At 41.2% G+C, this 25,665-nt stretch overlaps 1 protein-coding gene across 18 annotated transcripts in view; it reads right to left on the minus strand.

Annotated features, from left to right (window-relative positions):
- Positions 1-1,218: 1,218 nt before the first annotated feature.
- SV2B (synaptic vesicle glycoprotein 2B) overlaps positions 1,219-25,665 on the minus strand; it is a 188,440-nt gene continuing 163,993 nt past the window's right edge. For 17 of the 18 annotated variants that reach the window (XM_063640102.1, XM_063640104.1, XM_055277142.2 and 14 more), the window contains 4 exons: positions 15,631-15,764; positions 13,267-13,467; positions 7,286-7,445; positions 1,219-4,281 (listed from right to left, as the gene is read on the minus strand). In XM_063640102.1, the coding sequence (XP_063496172.1) occupies positions 4,098-4,281; positions 7,286-7,445; positions 13,267-13,467; positions 15,631-15,764 (679 nt within the window). In that variant the 3' untranslated portion in view covers positions 1,219-4,097. The remainder of the gene's footprint in view (positions 4,282-7,285; positions 7,446-13,266; positions 13,468-15,630; positions 15,765-25,665) is intronic. The other variant, XM_063640103.1, reaches the window with a different exon arrangement.

Consider the following 25,665-nt stretch of genomic DNA (forward strand, 5'->3'; position numbering starts at 1 on the left):
CCTCTGCGGCAAAGGGAGGCTGGCTCGGCTGCAAGGCACACCCCTTTGCCCATTGCCCTTCCTTCTGCTTCCTGCCTGAATTGTGGATGCGAGGATCAGTGCTTCAACAGCCATCTCAGCCCATGAGGCAGCCTCATTGATGGAAACTGTGCACTAAAGATCAAGGAGTCTGAGGGCAGAAGGAGTGTGCTCCCAATGATCAGAAGGTAGCCACTCCAGGCCTGGCTTTCCTTCCTCCAGATTCCCTTCATATGAGAGTAAAATAAACCTTTAACTTACTATAAACTTATTATAATTGGTTTCTTTGAATTTTCAGTCGTATGCCATCCAACATAATCCCAGTTCAGTTAGCCCAGATGCCTCCTAGAAAAGCCAGATGTGGAAGTGGAGACACCTTTCCCAGGGCTACTAGGATTCTTACCCCACTCACCAATGTCCCTCTTGCATTCCTGGCCCCTATCTCTTCTTCCATGTAACACTTTCTTAAAACTGATTAGGTAAAAATCGATTAGGTCTGTAGAAAATGGGCAAGTGCATCATTTCCCTTACCCGGTTTATAAAGATAAAAAATTGGTACACTCCTCAAAGAAAAAAAAAATAGGAGGGAGCCACCACATTTGGAAATCCACAGCTGACAAGTAAAGTAGTAGCAATCCTTTTACAAATGAAAGGTGCATTTTGCGGATTGTAAGGTCATCGTACTCGGTGTTTATGGCCAATTTAATATCCATCTTGCCCACTCACTGTAAGTGGAATGACGCAGGAGGCAGAAACTGTGGCCAGTTTTTTCATCACTGTGTTCCCAGGGCTTAGCACAGGGACTGGCCCACGGTCAGGGATCAATAAGGATTTGCTGAATGAATGAATGGATGGATAAATACTAATCTTTTTATGTTTAAACTGATGCTTCCTCTCATTCTAGTAAAGCCACCAAGGGAATAGTCAATGAATGGTCTCAGGGAATGGAGAGTATTTGTCACATTGTCCCATTCCCCAAGCTGCAGGCTCCCCCAGAACTGTCATGAGAGCATCACCTTAGGCCTTGTCGCCCACTCCTCACATTACATGTAACCTGGGCCACATCGTTTAACCTCTCAAGGTCCCCATGTTGCAAAATAAAAGTTGAAGGAAGCGATTCTCGATGTTTCTCCCAGCTGATTCAATCAATTTAGGAATACAGAAGAGACCTTAGTGCCTGAAAATAATCTCTAACCCCAGTTCTTAAGGTTTTCTTGCAGTTATTTTTATTATTTAGTTTTAATGAACTAACACAAGGTAGCAGGGAACGCTGGGTTGGGGGTCATTTGTTACATGACCTCAGGATAATGTACTACAAACTTCACAGATAGGCACACCTCTTTCACTAATTATTTTTAATAAAACAAAAGATCAAAAATCAGCATCAGGAGATGACACAATACAGTTGAGACTATGGAAAGCAACTATTTCCAAGCTGGGCATCATAAAATACATCATCAGGAACTGTGAACAGATTTGCTCAACAAAGGAGAGCCTCATCCCTTTAACCCTCCACAGCCGACATCGGGAGTCTCTTGGGGTAGACCATGAAATGAAAAAGAAGTGGATGGCCAGAATGCTATATATTGTCCCCCAGTGACCTGCCACAGAGACTATTTTTAAAGACGCATTTATCTCAGCAGGAGTGACAGCATTTAAGAAGTAGCCAGGTACTCAGGCTAGACAATCCTTCATGAGAAAAGTCTGCAGAGCTTGGCTGCACCCTTTACAAAGACCTGAGTGGCGGATGAGATGGGAATTGCCCTTGATTGGCTAGGTGGCTGGTTTACAGAGCCGTAAAGATAATGCAGAAGTGAGAGCTTGGAAACCAAATGGAGTTAGCCCCCAAATTATTGCAGCCACCCCACACTCAAAAGTTAATCCAATTTTAAATTTACGAGATCCATCTTAACTAGAAATGCAGGCTCTAACTGTCCTGCAAATTTTTTAAGTGGTAGCTGCTCAATGAATTGTATTATCCCATTAAAGAATAATGTTTTAGATGTGGTAATCCCAGACTCACACAATTCTCTTTTATGAAACTAGCCACTGTATTCATATGGAAAGTAAATTACAGCTACGTTACATCAAGCCTTTCATTATTGACACAGCATTATGTTAGCACTCCTGTAAAACACTGAGAGAAAGATAACACACAGTGGTATATATATTTGGAGGAATCAGCGTGTCCAGTCAGAGTCGATATGTCTTCTCTCCCTGTACAGGAAAAAAAGGGAGGGGTGTAAATAAAAAGGTGAGGGTTGACAGAAGGAGAGTAAACATTTTAATCATTAAAACTGATCTCAAATCGACGGTCGAAAGGTGTCATAAGATTTACCCCTACCAACCCGTTAATTGAGGAAAATTACAGAAAGATGTCCCAAAGCTATCATAGGACCTAAGCATTTCTCCAAAACTGAGAAAACACTCGATACAGCCATTATTATTCTGTTTTAAATTTTTGGAGATCTCTGACAGGGAAAATGTGGCACTTGCCCATTGAGAGCACTGCAAATCAACTCAAAGAACCAGTTCTTGCCAGCTGATGTTCATCCGGCCTGGGCAGGTTCAAGTTCACCTCCGCTGGCGGTTGTGCATAGCTCGCTGTCCCCTCCATTGTCAGACAGTTCTGATGTTGTTCCTCTTCCATGCAGTCAAGACTTCAGTCTATCGCTGACCTTCGTCAGAAAGGTTTGTCCTAGGCTCCTCCCCCAACCCACACTCCTGTTTATGTTCAAAGCTGGACTTCAGGAAACAGTTCTCTTAAGCACTGAAGAAAAACATATTGGCATCCACTACACTCCCTAACTCCCACTCCAATGGACTCTGTTTCAAAAGCCCTGGACACGTAGCATAGATTTCTCATGAGACCTGACCATCCCAACAAATATGGATTGCATTTGCATTTTACCACTAGAATAAACAAAAAGTATTTACATTTGGAAGAACTATGGCTACACTTCCCCATCCCTCCCTCAGTCCCCATGTTGTTTGATTCTTGCCTACAAAGAGTACCAGAGGCCACTGAACACATCTCACATTGTTTTTGGGTGAGTGGCAAAGTAAAATGCCAGCACTGAAGATGGTGAGCTTGAGTTTCACAAGTCATCTGTGTGAGAGAGAGAAGTAACTACTCACCCCACCTGCACAAAGAAAAGTGCCTGGATTAAGTGGACTGCACAATGTGAGTTTGTTAAGTGTGTCCCCCCAACAGAAAGTTAAATGGCTGTAAGAAATTGTGCTTGCATTGCATTTGATCAGACCTCATTTCCTGGGACCTCAAACACCAAGTTCTCCCAAAATATGGCTAAAATGCTGGCAATATTTGTAGATACCAGTTGTGGAAATTAAACCCAAATAAAGTTATATACAAACTTAGTTTACAGAATAACTATCCCATTCAGTTTCTTTGAATAGAGCAAAACAGAAATAAATATCCTTCTTAAATGTATCACCTAATTATCGTGAAAGGCCTAGGAGACATAGGAGAAAAGTAGATCTCTATAGATGTTGCTCAAATATTTGAATTTCTAGATCAGAGTATCCTCAACGCTACTATGCCAATTTTTGAGTGGAAAATATGATAGGTGATACTTTTAAATGCAAAAATATACATATCCTGTACTTCAAGCCCAATCTTCACATAATGACTCTAACTTCCAAGTTGATTTGTTAAGTTGCTGGGCTCCAAGGAGCTTTCTGGAGGAGCTTGGGTGTTTCTTACCCTCTAATTCCTTTTGAAATGCAAGTAAGTCCTTGCACTTGATTTAGAGAAATGCTTACTCCTCGCATAGTGTGTGCACTCCTTGGAGAATCCTCTCCCTGCCTTGGACTGGGAAGACCTGAAGTTAAACACGCAGCTCTGTGATTCTAAGGGTGGCTCAGGGCACCCCCAAATCAGTCACCTGAGTTACAAACATATTGACAGGCTGAAGTGGGTCCTAAACTAGGGGTCACAAAGTCAACTTCTCCTCCCGTGTTATCCAAGGTGTCCTCTGGACCGTGATAGGCAGGAAGTGTGGATGCATTTTAGTGTCCTGGACAAGATTCTCTCGACCTTTCCTTTTCCCATAGGTTGTTCACATCAGGACCTGTTCTCGAGTCTCTGGCAGTCGAAGGGCAATCAGGCCACCCCCAACCAGAGAAGCAGCAGCCAGAAGGATGGGGACCACTTTGGTTATCCCAACAAAAGAAGCAAAGATGGTGTTTCCCAGGATGGCGCCAAATTTGCATAATCCATTGAGAATGCCGAAGGCTGTTGCTCTGTAAAAGAAGAGGAATGGAAATAATTCTGACATTCTCGACCTCATTCGATGAACAGGACTGGGCTCTTTCTTTTCCTTATTGCAGGGGGAAGAGGGTGCAAGCGAATTTTTTTTCCTAAATATAAAAATAACACATTCTCGTTGTAGTCAAATTTGGAAATACAGAATAATATAAAGATGCATGGATATCTAACCTCTTCACCGAGAGACAATCACCTCTATTAACATCTTGAAGTATTTTCTTCAAGTGTTTTTCTTTTTTGTTTTTTTTTCAAAGATATCTATTTAAAAAAAAATTATAGGTACTACATGCTTACTATGGAAATCTTGAAAGGATGAAGAAGTATGCAAAGCAGAAAGCGTAAATGTTCCCCCTTTTAACACTCTCAACCCTCCTGAAGCAGAGACTGCCGGTTGCCCACAACAGCATTTCCCCAAATGTAGGACTACATTTCCCAGACTGATTTGCTGCTGAGCATGACCATGTGACTTAGTTTTGGCCAATGGGATGTAAGTGCAAGTGGCAGCAGTTCCCAAGAAACTTCCGTAAGAGACGTTGCGGGTGGGCCTTTTGCTCTGTTTCCCTTCATTCTTTTCCTTCTATCCCGCTTCGTGATGGAACACAGATGGTTTCATTTTGGACCATGATGAGTCCATGCAAGGAAAAACAATGAGATAGAAAGAGCCTGCACCACCCACTCTAGACTTTTTCAGGAAAGAAAAATGCAGTGCTTAACCTTCTTACGACCACAGTTATTTGAGGTTTCTGTCAGCCACAGCAAAACCTAATCCTAATTATGATCTTTCAATCACACTTTCCAGTGAGAACTATTACTAATCATTTATTCTTTCATGACCCCATCTGTATGCAGAGGCAATATTCCCAATACTACCTCTCCCCAACTGAAATAAAATGTTTCTTTCTCATACCACAAGTTTATTAAGAATGTGGGTATATTTTTGTACTTAAAACTCTTCTTTCATTTTTGTCTATAACTATACCACACTGTAGCTTTATGTTCACCAACCAAGTCTTTTTTGTTTGTCTTAGTATCTTTGTTTTTGTATTTTCTTGGATCTTTTAACAAATGTGCCTTTTTTTTTTTTTTTTTTTTTTTGAGACGGAGTCCCGCTCTGTCGCCCAGGCTGGAGTGCAGTGGCGCAATCTCGGCTCACTGCAAGCTCCGCCTCCCGGGTTCACGCCATTCTCCTGCCTCAGCCTCCTGAGTAGCTGGGACTACAGGCGACCACCACCACGCCCGGCTAATTTTTCATATTTTCAGTAGAGATGGGGTTTCACCATGTTAGCTAGGATGGTCTCAATCTCCTGACCTCGTGATCCACCCGCCTCAGCCTCCCAAAGTGCTGGGATTACAGGCGTGAGCCACCGCGCCCGGCCAACATATGTCCTTTTTTAAATAAACTTTTTTCAAGTTCCCAGAGGGGAAAAAAACAACTTGTTGAATTTTGAACGAATTCTTTTATGTTAGAAAAAAACTAAATAAAATTTGACATTTTTGCAAAATTGAATCTTCTTATCCAAAATTAGGTATATCTTGTCTTTTAAATATGTATATTTATATATAATAATGTATACTAATTATGTTATTAATTATATGTACTATCATAATTATATATAAATATATGATCCATAAATATATACATTTTCTGAGACAGGTTCTGTCTCTGTCACCCAGGTTGGTGTGCAGTGTTGTGATCCTAGCTCACTGTAACCTTGAAATCCCAGGGCTCTAGCAGCTCTCCCCCTCAGCCTCCTGAGTAGCTAGGACTACAGGCACATGCCACTATGCCTGGCTAATTTTCTAATATATTCTGTAGAGATGGGGTCTCACTGTATTGCCCAGGCTGATCTTGAACTCCTGCCTTCAAGCAATCCTTTTGCCTTGGCCTCCCAACTCACTGAGCTGGCATATATTTATCTTCTCTTATGTGTCTTTTGTTATATCTCTTAGTAAAGCTTTATGGTTTTCTTCATTTGAGTGTTTCACTTGTCAAGTTGATCCCTAATTATTTTATGATGTCTGCTGTTATTAAATGGATTTCAATTGCATCTTTAACTTTTTCGATATATTTTAAAACCTATACATAATTTAGTCTTATTACTGACCACCTGACCGAATTGTCTTTTTGTCTATAGTAGTCTTATTAGTTAATTCTCTGAGGTTTCCTAGATGTAAAATCACATCATATTCAAATAATAATCATTTGTCATCCTGTTATTTTGTGTAAAACTTAGCAGTTCTTTGATTCAAATGAAAGGGGCTCCAAATATGACACGGTGTGCTCTTCCTTAGTTATCTATATCCCAATACCTCTGTCACCAATTTTGGAAATATTATTAAGGTTTTTGCAGAATTTCATTTACCCACCTTCCTTACCACTTCACATTCCTTTTTGACCACAGGGCCTCTTATCTTCTCTCCTTAAAATTCACAATTCCCCCTCCACAAAGAAAAACAATTACTAAGTAATGGCCTTGACCCTATGCCTTTAAACCAGGCCTCTTCCCATATATGACTTGTGCAAAATAAAAGTAACCCCTGGGCCTCCCTGCCACATTCTCTGCAGATTCCCTGGACTTCATGCTGCCTCCCGACCTTTATTTCTCTCCTTGCCCCCACCCTGTGCTATTCCAGCTCTTCACTTTTTTGCCTTATCTCCCCTTGGAGGTCTGTTCTCTCTTGTGGATTACATGACACACATGGTTTTGCCAACTTTTCACTCTTATTTCCTTCTCCTGGACATAGTTTGCTCCCATCCTTTGCTTCTTGCCATCTTTCCCACCCTATCAAGCCCTAGCCTGCCAACTTTCAGGTCTATGCCGTCCACCACACAGGAGAAGCTCAACATAAGAGACGTTTGTTTCATGGAATAGCAGGAAGACCATGATGGCCATGCACAGCATGAGATTTAGGGAACAGGTAGACTTCTGGCCAAAGAACCCAAACAAGTCCCTGAGGAAAGCCCAGGGAAGAACTGACCTCTGGTTGGTGGGATACAGCTCCACTGTGATCACATCCAGAGCATTCCAGGCTGCAATGCTCGTCCCACAGAACAGGCACTGCCAGCCAATCATCGCAGACTCGCTGTTGCCAAAAAACAGGAAGAAGCAGCAGACTGCAGAGATTAGCATGGAGCCACCTGCAGAGGGAGTTCAAGGGCAAAAAGAAACATGAGGCCTGTGTCTTGCACACGGCTGTCACTCACAGTTCTCGCCCCATCTCCCACCCTCACTGGTACACCTGAAGCCAAGGCTACCTAAAGTATTAGGTTCATCCTCCACACAGGGAGAGCACAGCTGGAACCCTCACATGGCACCCCAGACATGGCATTAGAGCTCTCTGCGTGGGTCGGATCACCAGACTTAGGAAGGATTCTGAATTCACGACTCTAAGGTGGTGCCCAGCTCAGAGTGACGGGACGGGGCAGATAGGGGCATTTGTTGAGAATCTATTATGTACCAGACATTGTTCCAGGTGCTTGAGCTACATCAGTATTGGCCAAAAAACAAAAACAAAAACCTCAGTCTTGATTTGAAACCAGGATGTGCAAGAGATCTGTGCCTCTTGTTCAATGTAGCAATATTCACAATAGTCAAAATGTGGAGTCAACCTAAGTGGCCATCAACAGATGAGTGGATAAAGAAAATGTGGCTTACATACACAATGGGATACTATTCAGACATCAAAAAGAAAGGAATTCTGGCAGGCACAGTGTCTCACACCTGTAATCCCAGCACTTCGGGAGGCCAAGGTGGGTGGATCACTTGAGGTCAGGAGTTCGAGACCAGCCTGACCAACATGGTGAAACCCTGTATCTACGAAAAATACAAAATGTAGCCAGACTTGGTGGTGCACACCTGTAATCCCAGCTACTTGGGAGGCTGAGGCACGAGAATTATTTGAAGCTGGGAGGCAGAGGTTGCAGTGAGCCGAGATGGTGCCACTGCACTCCAGCCTGGGTGACAGAGCAAGACACTGTCAAAAAAAGAAGAAAGAGAAAAGGAAGGAAGGAAGGAAGGAAGGAAGGAAGGAAGGAAGGAAGGAAGGAAGGAGAAAGAGAGAGAAAGAAAGAGAGAGAGAGAGGAAGGAAGGAAAAGAAAAGAAAGGAATGCTGCCTTCTATGACAACATGGATGAACCTGGAAGGCAGGATGCTAGATACAGTCCATGGGGTAAACCAGGCACAGAAACATCTGCATCATCTCACTTTTCGAGATCTAGTACACAGCACGGTGACTACAGTTACTAACAATGTATTGTATATTTCAAAATTGCTAAGAGAGTAAATTTCAAACATTCTCACCACAAAACAGATATACGTGTGGTGATGGATATGTTCATTAGCTTGACTTATTCCACATCGTACACATGCATCAAAACATCACATTGTAGCCCATCAAAATACACAATTATAATTTATCCATTAAAAATAAAAAAATAATTTTTTAAAACAATCCATTCTCATGGAGCTTATAACCTGGTGAGAACACACCTGTACATGGGCTATTGAAGGGAAACCTGAAGAAAGGCGGTGCTATTCCCCATTTACCCAAATCCCCACCCCAGAGATCTGACCTGCCCTTCTCAGCCCTGCGCTATATTCTGTGCTCTGTACATACCCTCTACACGCTAACCCCATGGACTCATCAGTTGGGAGGGGAAAGGGGCTGGAGTACCTCTCCCCAACTCCTCCCCTGGGGTAGAAGGTCTTTTCTGGCAATGGCTGCATCCCTCCAAGACCCCAGTTCCTCCCAGGTAGCTCTTGCTCCATGGCTCCAGCCCCCATGGAGCTCTGTGCGTGCAATTTTCCCTCCTTGTCCTCACAGCCATAGAGGTGGTGACTGCTTCTCACTTTTGCTAGTGTCTGGGTGCCTGACCTGCCTTATTTGTTTCCATAACCCTGTCCACACTTCTAAAAGCCCTATGAGTAAAGTTTCCTCACTAGAACTATCTGAGGTGAATCCTTTTTCCCCTCCAGGAATCTAAGTATGCAGTCCATGAGGTTAGCCTCGCGGAGCTCCCAGCAGGGCGGAGAAGTGCAGCTCAGATCTCTGGGGTGGGGATGGGAGTGAACAGAAAATGAGCAGCACAGCCCTTATAGAGCTGCTAGGAGATCCCATCCAAAGAAGACTGTCAAATGCTGCCCAACTCCAGTAGGTTCAGCCTAGAGGACCTTGGGATGCAAGCTCCAAGTCCAAGGTGGATGCAGAACATGGCAAAACAGGTTGCAGACTAGGAAAGTGACTGGCGATGAGGTGGAAATAGGGTGAGCAGAAAGGTGGGAAGGAAGCAGGTCTCAACCAACCAACTGGGACAAAGGGCACGAGTGCCCCACCAGGCACCAGGACCCTGCGGGAGGAAGGTATTCCGGTTGTCAAGAAGCCAGAGGCTGACCTGGCCTCAATAAGAAACACCTCCCCAGGGATGGTCCTCGTCCCGGAGTGTCACCCTCAGACCTGGGGCTGCAAGACTAGTGCCAATCCTTGCTGATGAACTAGGAAATGATAACTGTCCAACTGGATTCTGCTCACTCTGGGAAGTGGTAGGGCTGTGAGCAGGTGTCTGGTAACCTTTTTCCAAAAGCTAGGAGAGAACTAGAACAGGGGCAACTGGCATCTACAGGACCCCAAGTGCTCTGTGGACAATACCCTCTACATGCATGCATCCCTCAGAGGGGCCAGCCACAGGGCTTGGCTTACAGTAAATGCTGGCAAACACTTGATAACCACAAAACATGATCATCTGACAAATCAGCTAATAGTCAGGGAGGCCTTCCCTGATCCTTCAACTTGTTAGATGTTCCTGCTGTAAGTCCCCAGGGCCCAGTGTACTTCCACTTCCATAATTCTTATTCCTCTGGTAATTTGGAGGCCTGGGTGCAAATGCCGGCTTGTTTACTACCTGTGTGACCGTGAGTGAGTTGCTTCACCTTTCTGTGAGCTGTCTCACTGTCCCCATCTCTCAAATGTTGATTAAAATAGTGCCTACCTCCTATTCACAATAGCAAAGACTTGGAACCAACCCAAATGTCCAACAATGATAGACTGGATTAAGAAAATGTGGCACATATACACCATGGAATACTATGCAGCCATAAAAAATGATGAGTTCGTGTCCTTTGTGGGGACATGGATGAAACAGGAAATCATCATTCTCAGCAAACTATCGCAAGGACAAAAAACCAAACACCGCATGTTCTCACTCATAGGTGGGAACTGAACAACGAGAACACATGGACACAGGAAGGGGAACATCACACTCCGGGGACTGTTGTGGGGTGGGGGGAGGGGGAGGGATAGCATTAGGAGATATACCTAATGCTAAATGACGAGTTAATGGGTGCAGTACACCAACATGGCACATGTATACATATGTAACAAACCTGCACATTGTGCATATGTACCCTAAAACTTAATGTATAATAATAATAATAAATAAAATAATTTAATAAATTAAAAAAATAAAATGAAATAAAATAAAAGAAAACAGGGCCTACCCCATAGGGTTATTGTGAGGGTTCAATGTGTTAAAATTGAACACATGTTCAATATTCATAATATTCAATAACAATAAGCATGTCATAGTGCTTAGGTAAATGAAATTTCTAGTTGAAGTCTGCCTCTCCCAATAGATCATTTGCGCCTTAAGCACAGGGATATTGTCTGTCTCAATTACTGTTGCATTCCCATTGCCTCCCACACAGCCTTGAGAGAATAACTACTGCATAAATAAATGTTATTGAATGAATAAATGAGTGGGTAACAGCCTAATCAGGAAAACTTCTACTCCGCTGATAACAAGAAACGACTTGCACACTACAAAAAGCCCAGCAGATTAAGCAGAACAAAAATGTGCTTGCAGATTTTCTAGCGGGGTTGGTCTGAGAGCTGGGGATAGGGCGATTTCAAAGTGGTTCCGCCACATCCCATATCCTAGTGAAATAGGTATTAATTGAGCACCTTGTCTTTACCATGCACTTGCCAGTGTCACAGTCGACCCACTGCATGTAGGCCTTTTACTAAAGACTGAAGGGTAGAGAGACAAAGAAGGTCCTGTCTGAGCTCTTAACAAACTTGCCTCTAGCTCAGAAACAGAACAGAGGCATTCACAAGAGAGTAGGCTACAAAGAATGATTAAATATTAGTTCTAGATCTCTCATTCGAGAGCATGCCTTTATTTAGCATTATAGGAATTGTTTTGATCTGGGACGTATTCATGACGATAAGAAGGGCTTCAGTGGTGAGGGAAAGGATGCCTGTTGTCTCACCGTCCCGCCTGCCCCTGTGCCCAGCGACCCCACCCCCACTTCCGTGAGGCAGCATGTGGCAGGTCCTTAGGTGGTGGACCGTTCTCGTCGACATGGGCACCCACCCCGTCCTTATAACACTGCCTCCTCCAGAACTTCCTCAGCTTCTTCATGAACAGACCAGAGACTCCACTGGTAAACTCTGGGATTCATAAGGCTGATGACAAATGGCAGAAGTGTCACATGTCTGCTCTCACACCCCTTATCTCATTGAGGCAAACGGAGGTATTATTTTAACAATGGAAATGGAAGCTCAAAGAAGTAAAGGAACTTGGGTTAACACATAAAGCTAATCTTGGCAGAGATGGAGCCACCTGACTCCTAGCCAAAGTTTTTTTAAGATGCCAACCTGTAGTGTCTTCTGCTGAAAGCTTGGTGTTTGGGGCTAACCTAGGAAAGAGACCATCTTCATCTGTTCTGGTCAGTTCAGCAGCATTGCTGAGTGTCAGCTCTACTGCAGGCACAGTGCTGGACACCGGGGTTACGGAAATGAGTAAGCCATTGTCCCTTTCCCCCCTAGGGCCTCAGGACTAACCAGGCACTGCCTCTAACAGAGGAGAGCATGAAGTCTGCCATGTCTAAGAGATGACTCCACCCTCACCACAAGATTAAAAAGCTGAAGTCACAGGCATTTCTCACGCTCACCACGCTGAATATGCATGCTACTATTTATAATAGTGATATTCAGTATGAGCCAAATGCCAGGAAAAGAATTCCTTCCCATGAAGACCTGATCAATTTTCTCTTCTCCAACAAAATGACTTTATGATTTATTGTGTTTCCTTTTGCACGTTGCTGCTAGGAAGCTTCATATTAACTTTCCTAATCAACGACATCCCTAAGGCAGGTCCCTAATGGCATGTTTATTAATAATGTATTGTCCACTTCCCCTCCCCTGGCCTTGACTCATATTCTAATGTACATTTTCCCTGGTCCTCAATGTGTACATTTTGCTTCTTGTTTACCATTCATGGCATGTGTTTCTGTAATAAATTGCTGCAAGTCCCGATGGAATGAGGCAGGGCATACATGAATATAGCTACCATTTTTGAGAACCTACGATGTGCCAAGTGTTACAGGTACCTTATGTTCAATTCTCACAAAACCCTACGAGCTAGATGTGGAAATCGTTCTCTTATAAATAAGGAAACTGAGACCCAGCGAAGTAAAGGAACACATTCAAGGTCAAACAGCCTTTCAGTGATAGGATTTCAACATGGCGCTGTCCAACTCCAAAGCCTAAAGTGGTATTGCTATTAAATAATAAAAGTAATACAATTTATCTTCAAACATCAAACCATCACCCAGCAGCATTTTATATATTTTTCTGACAATAATCTGATGAAGAGGCAGGGTGGATATTATTACTACCCGTATTGAAGTGCCAATAGATTAAATGACTGTCACAGAATTTCTCTGTCAGGAAATGAACAAAAATCCCTCACCTAGACCAAAGATTCTTGCCTATTTCCCAGGAGCCCTGGAGTTTTCTATAGGCATGCATCCTTGGCTCTATAGCTCCGGGTGCAATCTTACTTGTTGGGTTTATTGTGCAAGAATTATTTAATAAAAGGGAAAATTTCCCTGTTTTAATACACTTGAAAGTCACTACCCCAGCGCGTTGGAACCCAGGAGTGACCCTGCTGACAACTCACCAATCATCTTGAGCCTTCCAATTCTATCCATGAGCAGGGCAGAAATGATGTTCCCAGGTAAGACAGACAGGCTGCCCAGGAAGCTGACGAGGTAAATCAGGAAGTCATTGTCTTGCTCCAAGTCCATGTGGCAGCCCTCCTTCTGCTCCAGGAAGGTGGAGTTGATAAACCGACAGTTGATGAACTTATGCTCATAGAGGTCTGGGGAGAGAAGGAAACCTTTGGTTCATGTAAGTGGAAGGGAGCTGGAGAGAGAAAGGCAGAGGCAGGGATGAAGTCTGCCCCCTCCTGTAGGCAGGCTGTGCCAGCCTTTGCCAGTCAGACAGCCTCAAAGTCAAGGTAATATGTGGCCATGTCATCAAGGTATGGATGAATAGAGAAACTTCCAAAAATGTAATGACCTGTTCAAGTTCCTAAAAGCAAGGGGAAATTAAACTAACATTGAGAGACTTAAAAATGCATCCTCTCAGCCAGGTGTAGTGGCTCACATCTGTAATCCCAGCATTTTAGGAGGCCGAGGTAGGAGGGTGACTTGAGCTGAGGAGTTCAGGACTAGCCTGGGCAACATAGTGAGACCTTATCTCTACCAAAAAATAAAAAATAAAATTTTTTTTACATTAGCTAGTTGGGGTGATGTGTGACTATAGTCCCAGCTACTCTGGCACCTGAGGCAGGAGGATCACTTGAGCCCAGGAGGTCAAGACTACACTGAGCCATGGTCACGCCACTGCATGCACTCCAGCCTGGGCAAAAGAGGGAGATCTTGTCTTTAAAAAACAAAAAAATCATCTCTCCAGCGGGATAACAGTCCTGTTCGTACCCATCAGGCGACACTGAGACACGAGGGCCACGGCAGCTAGGCCTCTCCTTGGAGGCTACCTGGCATAGGGGAGCAGAACACGAGAGTTGGTTCCAGATGGAGCCGATCACTCCAGAGCCCATGCTGTAGTCTGTGCCAAAACCTGAACATCCTTACAAAATAAAAGCCATTTGCATTGGAACCAGTTTGCAAGTCTTCTGACACCTTCTAAGATCAGCTGTTCTGACAGAAAAAGTACCAAACAGGCTCCCGAGAAACCTGCGTTTGGGGAGCTGGCCCTGCTGTTGACCCTCTTTAACCTCCCTGAGGCTCTACCTACCAAATCTACAAAATTGGAAGAGTACACCTGATCATCTCCACTGCTTCTCCCAGCTCTGACATTTCCTGACTACACGTGTTTGCAAGAATCTCCATGGTAAGAGTATTCAAATGAGGAGGCATCATTCAAACTTGAAATCATAAAACGATATGCCAGTTTTTAATGACACTTATTAAATTTCTGGAACTCATTATTGTTTCAAGATCAGTCTAAAAGGAAATTCAGGAGGGTTAGTGCCAGAATGAATTATTAAGAGACTCCAGATTATATAGAGACCAGATATTGAAGCTCTTGAGGCTGACATCACAGAGGAAAAAGATGTTCTTATATAAACTATCCCTTGCTGCTGATGCCAAGAATAAAGCATAGATCTGGACATAATGCAAGTAGTTCCGTGGAAAGATTGCAGGCTTCAGAGCCAAAAATTGAGGAATGAATCCAAACTCCCTCCACTTGCTAACCATGGCCTTGAGCAAGTTGCTTCAGTCTTGATTTCCTTAACTCAGTTTCATTAGCTATAAGAGAAGGATCAAAAAAAAAAAAAAATAGTACATTTCTCCATTGAGACAATGTAGGTAAAGCCCCCTAAAGAAGCTCAGTTGGTTTCCTTATACCCCAACTTCACTTGGTATGTTATTAATTTATGATGAGAGTAGTAAAAGTAACAAGAAGTGGTGAAGTGGTAGAATTTTGGGACTTTTTAAATCACAGAAATCTGAAATAGTATGATTTTAAAATAGTCTTTGTACTTCACTTTATGCAAAAAATGTGAACAGATGTAATTTTCCCTTTCCATTTATTATTGTGAGAACATGAGTCTTGCATTTTGCAAGTTTCAAACTGTGCAAGGTCTTCAAGAATGCATTCCGGCATAAAATGCAGCCCTCCTGGAGTGCTAGTTGTTATTTGTGTCATCCTTTGTTCATACCAAAGATCCTTCGTGTATAGCATCAGTCTCACTGAGATGAGGACATTCGGCTAGAACTTTTGTTTCCATTTCATTTGTGATAAAACTGAGATACAGATACATTAAATGCCTTAGCAAAGGCTGTGCACCTAATTTGTGCCATGCCTGGGGCTAAAATCCATTTCCCCACCAAGGCTTGGCATTTGTATCTGTGAATACTTTCCTACTCCCGAAGTTTATGCCTGACCATTTTGATTCTTGGACAACACTAGTTGTCTCTTGTTACAGTCTATTCAGTCTGTCAATGTTCTTACCTACCTGTGTTGTAAAAGATGGTTGATTCAATGGTACAATTTTTGAAGTAGGTATCTGTTGATGTTACATCTTCAAAATAGCACTCGTCAAAGAATGTGTCCTCAAAGAGTACATGTTTAAAGTACATTCTTGTGAACCTGTGGGAAGAGGTTGACCCTTGAGTGATTCATCTGAGAAAAAAAGAGACTTAAGACCAAAATGGAAAACACAGCAAGGCAGAAAGAGGAGATCTGCAAGCAAAAGGTGCCAGAGCATTATTTTCAACCCAGACTACTTCCCCACGTCTCAGCTGTTTGTTTATTAGTAGGGAAGGGCTTCAGGACCTGGAAGCCAGTGTCTAGCGGAGGTGCATAAGGAGTGCTATGCACCAACCTGGTGGTTTTCAAAGGCAGCTCCATGGACCTTCTGAGTCAGAATCACAGAAATGTGAAATAGTGTGAAATTTAAATATTAATCACGTCTTGCTTTCTGAGACATTTTTAAAACATGCAGGTCCCTGGACTGATCCTAGAAGTTTTGGAAGCCATAGAATTGTGAAGATCCGAGAATCTTCATTTTTTAAAAAATTGTCCCAATAAAGATGTGGGGAAATAGGCCTTTCATTCATACTATTGGTAGAATATAATCCATGCAGCCTCTTTGGGGAACAATTTTGCAAAATTTGAAATGCACGTTCTCTTTGACCTAGGAAAACCACCTCTAGGAATTTATCCTACACATACTTGCCCATGTATTCAAAGAGATACATTCACTGATCTTCATTGCAACACTGCTCGTAACAACAACGGATTACTACATACATGCATATGTAACAGATGCCATATAATGGAATACCATGTAGCCATCAAAGTAAATGAGGTAGATCTATATGTGTTAATATGGAATAATCTTTTAGATATATTGTTAAGTGAAAAAATCAAGATGCAACATAGATTTTATAACACAGGCTCATTCAGGTAAGAAAGGGTATGGATACATATGCTTCCAAATATATCTGGAGAGCTACACAAGAAACTGATAGAAATGGTTGTTTCCAGGGAGGTACAATGGAAGTGAGGAATAATACACTTAATTTTCACTTTATGTCAAGGGTAGGTATTATTTGTTCACTTGTTTTTAAACTCAGTTAAAAAGAGAGTAAGGCACCTAGACGATTATGAGGTGCAGCCACATGTGGGAGTCACTGCACCTCTCCAACTCCTGCATATTTAATAGGAAAGAACAATGCAACATTTAAAAATATATCTCACATACATTACCATCTTCCTCTGTTGGCTATATTTAACAAGCTTGGGGCCGGGCGCGGTGGCTCAACGCTTGTAATCCCAGCACTTTGAGAGGCCGAGGCGGGCGGATCACGAGGTCAGGAGATTGAGACCACGGTGAAACCCCGTCTCTACTAAAAATACAAAAAAATTAGCCGGGCGTGGTGGTGGGCACCTGTAGTCCCAGCTACTCGGAGAAGCTGAGGCAGGAGAATGGCATGAACCCGGGAGGCGGAGCTTGCAGTGAGCCGAGACTGCGCCACTGCACTCCAGCCTGGGCGACAGAGCAAGACTCCGTCTCAAAAAAAAAAAAAAAAAAAAGCTTGGTCAAACTTTTAGGCTGGAAGCCTTTAAATGTCTTCATTTGCAAATAATTACAGTGCATTCTTTCATTCATCTATTCATTCACTTACATATTTAGCCTTCTGCAAACACTGAGCATGGTACTAGGTGCTATGAGTACAGAGAGGAAAGACATGGTCCCTGCTCTCCAGTCTAACTGGAAAAAAGTGCAAGCAAATAGGCAACTACAATACAGTGGAAATCGCCATGACAGAGATAGCACGGGGTGCTGATGGCCATTATTCCTTTTCAAAAGGGCCACCAAATAATTCACTCCATGACCACCTACAATGGCCAGTGACCCTAATCCTTCATGCTCTATCGTGTCCTGCTCAGAACCCTAACCTAGAGCTGCCAATCATTAGCTTCTGCTAAAAGACCCCACACAAGAAGTCCTGGGCAAGTGTTCACCAAAAGCAGGACCCCAGACCAATTGCATCAGAATAAACTTGAGGTTATTATTAAAGATGTCATTTCCTAAATTCCAGCCTACACCTCTTGAACCAGAATCACCAATGGCAGAGACCAGATCATTATACTTAAAGAAATTTGAGAATCATTGGTCTAGAAAAGCAAACTATTTTGAGAAATTTTTCTTAGGGTCAAATTTGCTACAGACTTACAGGGGCCTCCAAAAGCTATCACTAAGTTCTTCAGGTTTCCATGGGAAAACTAATTGGTGAGTCTTTTGTTACAAGAAGATGTCTCTGATGTCAAAATGTATAAACTAGACGTGTTTACTTAAGAGAGCTATTCCTGGAGACTGTTGCAGGCCTTTGCATTTCTTAATATATCCTTCTCTTTAATATAGTAATAGGCTGCTGATGCAGCCTTGGGTGATATTTTAATATTCTTCCCAGGGTGGCTGAGAAGGCAAAAGCTATAAATCATAAATGGGTCTGACGCAGGCAGCCCTTAAAATGTCTCTCCAAGTGAGTTACAAAAAGCCAGAGTTATAAGGGAAGAGCTAAAAGGAGAAAGGGCCAACACATATTTTATGACTCTTTACATAAATCATCTCCTCCGATCTCCAGCCTATATACCGAACTGGCCTACCCAAGATTCTTGATTCAGGAGAATTCAAAAGATGAAAGAAATGTTAGCAACAGTACTTTGTAAGCTCTTCTTTTAAGGCAACAGAAGCCATTGGCAATCCAAGGTCCATGACAAAATTGTCATTACATACACTTTGTTTCAGTTGCCTTCAGGCCCAATGGTTAGTCCAGCAAGTGATTAAGCTACACCAAAGTCACATTCGACATGTGTTAGGCTTGAGGGCATCACCCTAAAGAAATTCAGTCTACTTAAAGAGATAAACAAGAAAACCAGCCATTAAAATTTAGTGTGATGATTATCAAGATAGCGGTATGCTATAAAACCACTTCTGAGGGGACACTTGTGATCCAGTTGGGTAAAGTATGAGGTGACTTACCCTGAAGGAAGAGTGAAAGCTCTCTAAGCAAAGATAAGGACATGTATTCCAGACAGAGGGAAAAGCATGTGCAGACACAGATGCATGTCATATATACTCTTCAATTACCTTTTTTGAAAGCAGAGAATTCTCTTTCATATAAATTACATCGTCATTTAAGGAGAAAATAAATAAAGGCTATGGCTCCCCAAAGTTCATACACATAAATATTTTAATAAGCTCTCTAGCCACCGTGAAATGAAATAGAGTTCTTAAGAACAGGAACACCAGCCTCTCATATATTATCTGAGATCAGGTCCTAATCTGAGGTAAATCAAAAGACAAATAAGAGGATCACTTTAGAAAATATGTACTTGGGCCTGATTTGCTTAAAGAAAAGAGGAAACAAATTCTTGCCTGAATACTCTGTGTAACTTCTTACATTCTCCAGGTGTAGGGGTCAGGCCTTCACCCAACCTGTGATGCCACCCTCCAAAAAATGAAGAGTCTAACTTTCAGAACTTAACCACCAGGAGCCCTCAAACAATTTTCTTCTCCTCTCGAAGTCTGCACTTAAAAAAATCTATAAAATAGGGGTGTTGAGAAGATGGCTCTTTTTGCAGCTCTAGCATGGCTCCATAAACAAGGAGTACTTTTACTGTGTGTAGCCCCCAAGAAAGAAATAAAAGAGTGGACTTAGGAGGTGGCCATCTTACTTCCTCAAATATTGAAATATTATTGTGTGAAGAATCAGAAAATGTTCATGATGGGAAATCCTGGTGCCAAAGTCAATCAAATAGTGTAAGGACATACATTCTTGTGCCTCAGCGAGTCTGGAAGTAAAATCCAACTTCCCCTGTCTTTCTTTTCTTACACTCAAAGATACCTGAGTGGTGAAATCACGATACCTCATTCTGTCTCCTTTACAAAGATCCTAGCGCATTTACTGCCTTTAGGAACAATAACTGAAGCATAGAACATAGAACAAAAAGGGAAATAATACAGACAAAAACATTAAATTAGCAAGAGAAAAATAGTAGAACAAATTCATATATAAATATAGTTAGAAACATCCTAAGTCAAACACTAATTTAGCCATGCCAAAATCTGGAAACAATTCAAAGATCCCTTCAACAGGTAAATGGATAAACAAAATACAGTAATACATTCAAATCATGGAATACTACTCCGCAATAAAAATAAACTACTAAAAATGCAATAATATGGATAAATCCCAAATGCATTATGCTAAGTAAAAGAAGAAAATTCAAAAGGCTTCCTATTGTATAATTCCATGTAAGTAACATAAAGAAGATCATTAGCTGCCAAGGACTGGGGATGGAGAAAGGGCTGACCACAAGATGGCATGGGGAAATCCAGGAGGTAATGGAATTGTCCTGTATCTTGCTTGTGGTGGTGGTTACATGACTGCACGCATTTGTCAAAACTCATAGGGCTGTACACTAAAAGGGGTAAATTTACTGTACATAAATTATTCCTCAATAAAAAAAGAAGTTTCAAAAAGTTTCTAAGGTAACCATAGCTAAAACAAAATCCAAACCAAGCTCAGCTACTGCCTAGATTTTCTTAACCTCCCCACATATTGTTAAAGCCTAGCAAAAGAGGTGTACACATTTTTTAGTCCCTACTGTCATACAAAACATCTGGCTTGCAACCCAACATTACAAGACATACAAAGAAACAAGAGTAAAACAACATCATATCAAGACATAATCACTTAAAAAATAATACTCAGTTGGCAGGCCAAGGCGGGCGGATCACCTGAGGTTGGGAGTTTGAGACTAGCTTGACCAACATGGAGAAACCCCGTCTCTACTAAAAATACAAAAAATTAGCCAGGCGTGGTGGTGCATGCCTGTAATCCCACTTATTCAGGAGGCTGAGGCAGAAGAATCACTTGAACCTGGGAGGCAGAGGTTGCAGTGAGCCAAGATCATGCCATTGCGCTCCAGCCTGGGCAACAAGAGCAAAACTCTGTCTCAAATAAGAAGAAGAAGAAGAAGAAGAAGATATAAATACTGGAACTATCAGGCAGGGAATTTAATATAATTGTTATTAACATATCAAAGCCTTAAAGGAGAAAATGGATTAACATGCATGAGCAGTTGAGAAATTCCAGCAAAAAGATGCAAGCTATAAGATTCAGACAGAAATGCTAGAATTGTTTTAAATAATATAACAGATATTAAGAATGTCCTTGATGGACTCATTATTAGGCTCATCATGGCAAAAACAAAGGATGACTGGAATTATAGATAACTCAAAAAATATTACCAAAATTGAAACATAAAGAGAAAAATAAGAGAAGAAACAGAGAAAAACATCTAACGGCTACGGGAAAATATCAAACAATCTAACATAGGTGCAATTAGAATTCAAGAAAGATAAAAGAAAGAAGAAGTATTTGGAAAGACAAAGGCAAAGGATTTTCCTAAAGTAATGAAACCAATCAAACCATAAGTTCATAAAACTTACAGAACCTCAACAGAGTAAATCCCAAGAAGAAGGAGGAGAAGGAAGATGAGGAGGTGGTGGTACACCTAAACACAGGATATTCAAATAGCTGAACATCAAATATAAAGGGAGAATCTTGAAGGGAGCAAAAGAAAAAAAAATCATGTTACATACAAAAAAATTAATAAATAAAGATAAGAATACAGCAGACTCCTCATCAGAAAGTATGCAAGCCAAAAGACAATAGGGTGAAAGCTTTAAACTTCTAACTGGAAAAAAAAAACTGTCGAGCCAGATTTTATACCCAGCAAAAACATTTTCAAAATTGAAGAAGAAACAGATCTTTCAGACAAACAAATACTGAGAAAATGTATTGCCATCATAATTTCACTACAAGAAATAATAAAGGGAAGTTCCTCAGGCATAAGAAATATAATACCTATCTACATTTGAAATTTGGATGTTCACAAAGAAATGAAGATCTCTAGAAATGGTTAAATACATTCTCCTCTTTTTTTTTGGAGACAGAGTCTCACTCTGTCACCCAGGCTGGAGTGCAGTGGTGGTATCTCAGCTCACTGCAACCTTCACCTCCCAGGTTCAAGTAATTCTCGTGCCTCAGCCTCCCAAGTAGCTGGGACCACAGGCGTGCAACACCACACCTGACTAATTTTTTGTATTTTTAGTAGAGACGAGGTTTTACCATGTTGCCCAGGCTGGTCTCGAACTCCTGAGCTCAGGCATTCTGCCCACCTTGGCCTCCCAAAGTGCTAGGATTACAGGTGTGAGCCACTGTGTCCAGCCTATTTTTCTCTTATTTTTAATCATTCTAAAAGATAGTTCACTGGGTAAAGCAAAAATAGTAGCAATATATCATGTATTTATAGCATATGTAAAAGAAGTACGTATGACAACAATCATAAAACAGGAGAGAAGAAATGAGTGTTCTGTTTTAAGGCTTTTACACTAAAAGTGAAGTAATGGAATAATACTTGAAGGCACATTATAATTAATTAAAGATGTATATTGTAAGCTCTAAGGCACCACTCAATTTTTTACAAAGAGGAATAAGTAATAAACCAACAGTGAAGGTAAAATGGAATTATGAAAATAATCTAAAAGAGGGTGGGAGAAAAGAAAAAACAAAAAACATGCAAAACAAATAGAAAATAGCCAGCAAAATGATAGGCTGTAATTCAACCATATAAATAATTACAATAAGTATAAATGTTCTATACATACGGATTTAAAAATAAAGAGAGTCAGTTTAGGTGGAGAAAGGAAGACCTAACTATATATTAATTACAAGAAATTCACTTATTTATAAAAAATATACATAGATTGAAAGCAAAAAAAATGGAAAAAGTTATACAAACACTGATCAGAAAGATGCTGGAGATTTAGATAATATCAGATAGTAAACTTAGAACAAAGACTACTATCAGGGATTAAGGGTACATTACATAATGACAAAGGTTTCAATTCACCAGTAACATATAATAATGCTTATAAATATTTATACACCTAACAACAACAAAAACAAAGTCCTAACACATTTTGATTTCTAAGAATAAATATCATACGGACTGCATCATCTGGTCATAGCACAAGTATATATAAGTGATCAATATTTAACGGTATTTTGACACTTAAAATGCACTTCTAAATAGCTGGTGAGATGAAGAGTGAATATTAATGGAAATTGTATTAGTACAAAAAAGGAGGACTTACAGATCCAACAGATTTTAAATATCCTAAGAAAATACGATGAATACTTTCATGCCGATAAATTGTAAAACTTTTAAAATATAATTTTTCAAAAGAAGAACTACCACACCTGTATATACAAATACCATTACAAAATGAATTGGTCATCTAAATGTATTATCTCCATAGAGGGCGGGCTCACTTGGTTACAGAGGCTGGTTTTACCAAACCTTCAAAAAATTAACAATCCCTATCTTATATAATTTCCTTTCAGGGAAAGAAAGAGAGGACGTAACAATGATACCACAGCTGAACAAGAACAGTATAAGCTAAATATACACCGTATACTACTGGTGAGAGTGCGAATTAATGCAATCCCTTTGGAGTGCAATGTTTCTAGCCTTTCACTCAGCAATTCCTCTTCCGGGTACATAGCCTAGAAAAATTCTTTCCTGACAACACTTTTTGCAGCTTTATTTGTAATAGCAAGAAAAGTTTATTAACTACTTAAATGTCCTTCAAAAGGAGAACAGATGAATACGCTATGAAATATGCATATAAAAATTTGAATTAAATGAAATTGAGTTATGTAGCTATCTCCCCCAACACAGAGTATTCTCAAAATCATAATTCTACACAAAAAACAAGTTGCATAATTTATAATAATTATATATCTACACATGTAATATAGTATGGTTTTATCTAAATTTTGAAACATTCAAAAGACTGCTGGACAATGTTTATGATACACATGTATATGCAAAAAGTGTAAAAACATGCATGAATGTAAAGCACCAAACTTATGACAATGGTGATCATGATCTCCAGGGAGGGAGAAGAATATCATCAAAAAGAGTAATACACTGAGTAATGCTTAATCAATTTTGACATCTGAAGTAAACATAGTTTGTGATTTTATAAAGCTAGGTGCTCTGAATAGGGCTGCTTACATTATTCTCTATTCTCTGCAGATTTGAAATGTTTTATAATGGAAAAAAGAGAAGAAAGGAGTCAAAGAACTAGTTATTTGCAGATGATAGGATTATATAACGAGAGAAAAACAGAACTATCAGAGAGCTCAGAGACAAAGTAAACATCCAAAACTCAATAGGAGTCTTATTTATTTGCTACAACACGTGCACATGTTTGACCGGGGAAAAGGAATCCAATTTTCAGCGATCAAAGTACAAACTATCCAAGAAGATGCTCCACAAGAACTATGCAGGACCTGGAGTAAGCTACAAAACTTGGCTGAGAAATTTTATGAACTCTGAAACATGATATACATTCTACATCAATATTATCACATTCTGATGTGGAATCCTAGGCTTAGACAGGTCACAGATTTGCCTAGGATGGCTCAGCTTGTTATTAAACAATCAAAGCTAGAACCCAGCCTTGGCAACTTTCTGGGATCAAGAAACCAGAAGCTGCATTGACCTGGCCCACCACTGGCATCTTCGAGGAGCTTTACTCTACTGAAATTTAGTCCCACTGTGGTTGAAGAATATTCTTATTTAGACCCAGGCTTGGTGGCTCATGACTGTAATCCCAACACTTTGGGAGGCCAAGGGGAGCAGATCACTTGAGGTCCGGAGTTCGAGACCAGCCTGGCAAACATGGCAAAACCCCATCTCTACTAAAAGTACAAATATTAGCCGGGCATGGTGGCATGCGCCTGTAATCCCAGCTACTCAGGAGGCTGACACAGGAGAATCGCTTGAACCTGGGAGGCGGAGATTGTAGTGAGCTGAGATCATGCCAATGCACTTCAGACTGGGAGACAGAGTGAGACTCTATAAAAAAAAAAAAAAAAAAAGACGAATATGCTCATTTATTCCCCCTCCCCAAAGGAGCCTTGGCGTGTAACATTTCAGTGTGATGCGTGACAGCAACCTCTGTTCTATTGTGTGTGTGTGCTTTCTTCCTCTCTCTGCTCTTCCTGCCCCCTGCTATCCTACTGGCCTAATTTTAGAGCTAAATCTTGTGAACTTCATTTTCATTCTGAGCTATTCACCTCTGACCTTTACTAAGAACTCAAGAGAGCTTTTCTCCCATCCTTCATTGGCAAATCATCTGAGTGAGCGGTTGAACGTTCCTACCTGAGTAAGAACACAGCATCAGCTTTGAGGAAGCGCCAGGAGTAAGACATTACTTCCTGGGTCACGACCTATCACAGACAGAAATCAGGCACCTCTCCCTGATGTGCAGAAAGGTTTAAATAAGATAATGCCCTCCAGCTCCTAACCCTCACAGAAGAAAGCCCTACCAAGCAGAAATGTCTTCCCAGGAAGAGAAGGTAAGTTAGTTAATTAATTAGTTAGTTAATACATATTCTGGGTAGAAATTCCGTCCTGTTTTTAGCTAACAATAAAGGAAGCCTGGCCTGACATTTTGGCTCAGGGTTTAAAACATGAACTTATTCTTTTGCCTTTCTTGCACTTTCCAAAAACTCACAGGTTTTGAAGCAAAAGCTTCATGGGTACTCAGAGCCCCCAGATCCCCAAAAAGGCACTAGAAGGCTGCAGATGATGCTTTGGGAGCAGACCGAAAGTAACCTTGGCACTTTTGTTTCTTCTTGGGGGCAAAGGGATTGGTTTTGCTGCAGGATAAAACTGAGGTTTCAATAGAATTGCCTTTGTCAACAACGTCCATGGGTGAAGTCTAAAGCCCTGTTTACACAAAATAATTTTCCACCATGTGTGATACTCAATAAAATAATTTCCATCGAAACCTTAAATCAGCCAAGCATGAACAAAGTCAAAGGAGGAATACTGGTAAGGATAGGAGAAATGCCCCCACGGAAGCTAAAGAACACGCGCGTATCCATGGAGGCGC

Source organism: Symphalangus syndactylus, chromosome 5, assembly GCF_028878055.3.
Source record: "Symphalangus syndactylus isolate Jambi chromosome 5, NHGRI_mSymSyn1-v2.1_pri, whole genome shotgun sequence".
Classification (NCBI taxonomy): domain Eukaryota; kingdom Metazoa; phylum Chordata; class Mammalia; order Primates; family Hylobatidae; genus Symphalangus; species Symphalangus syndactylus.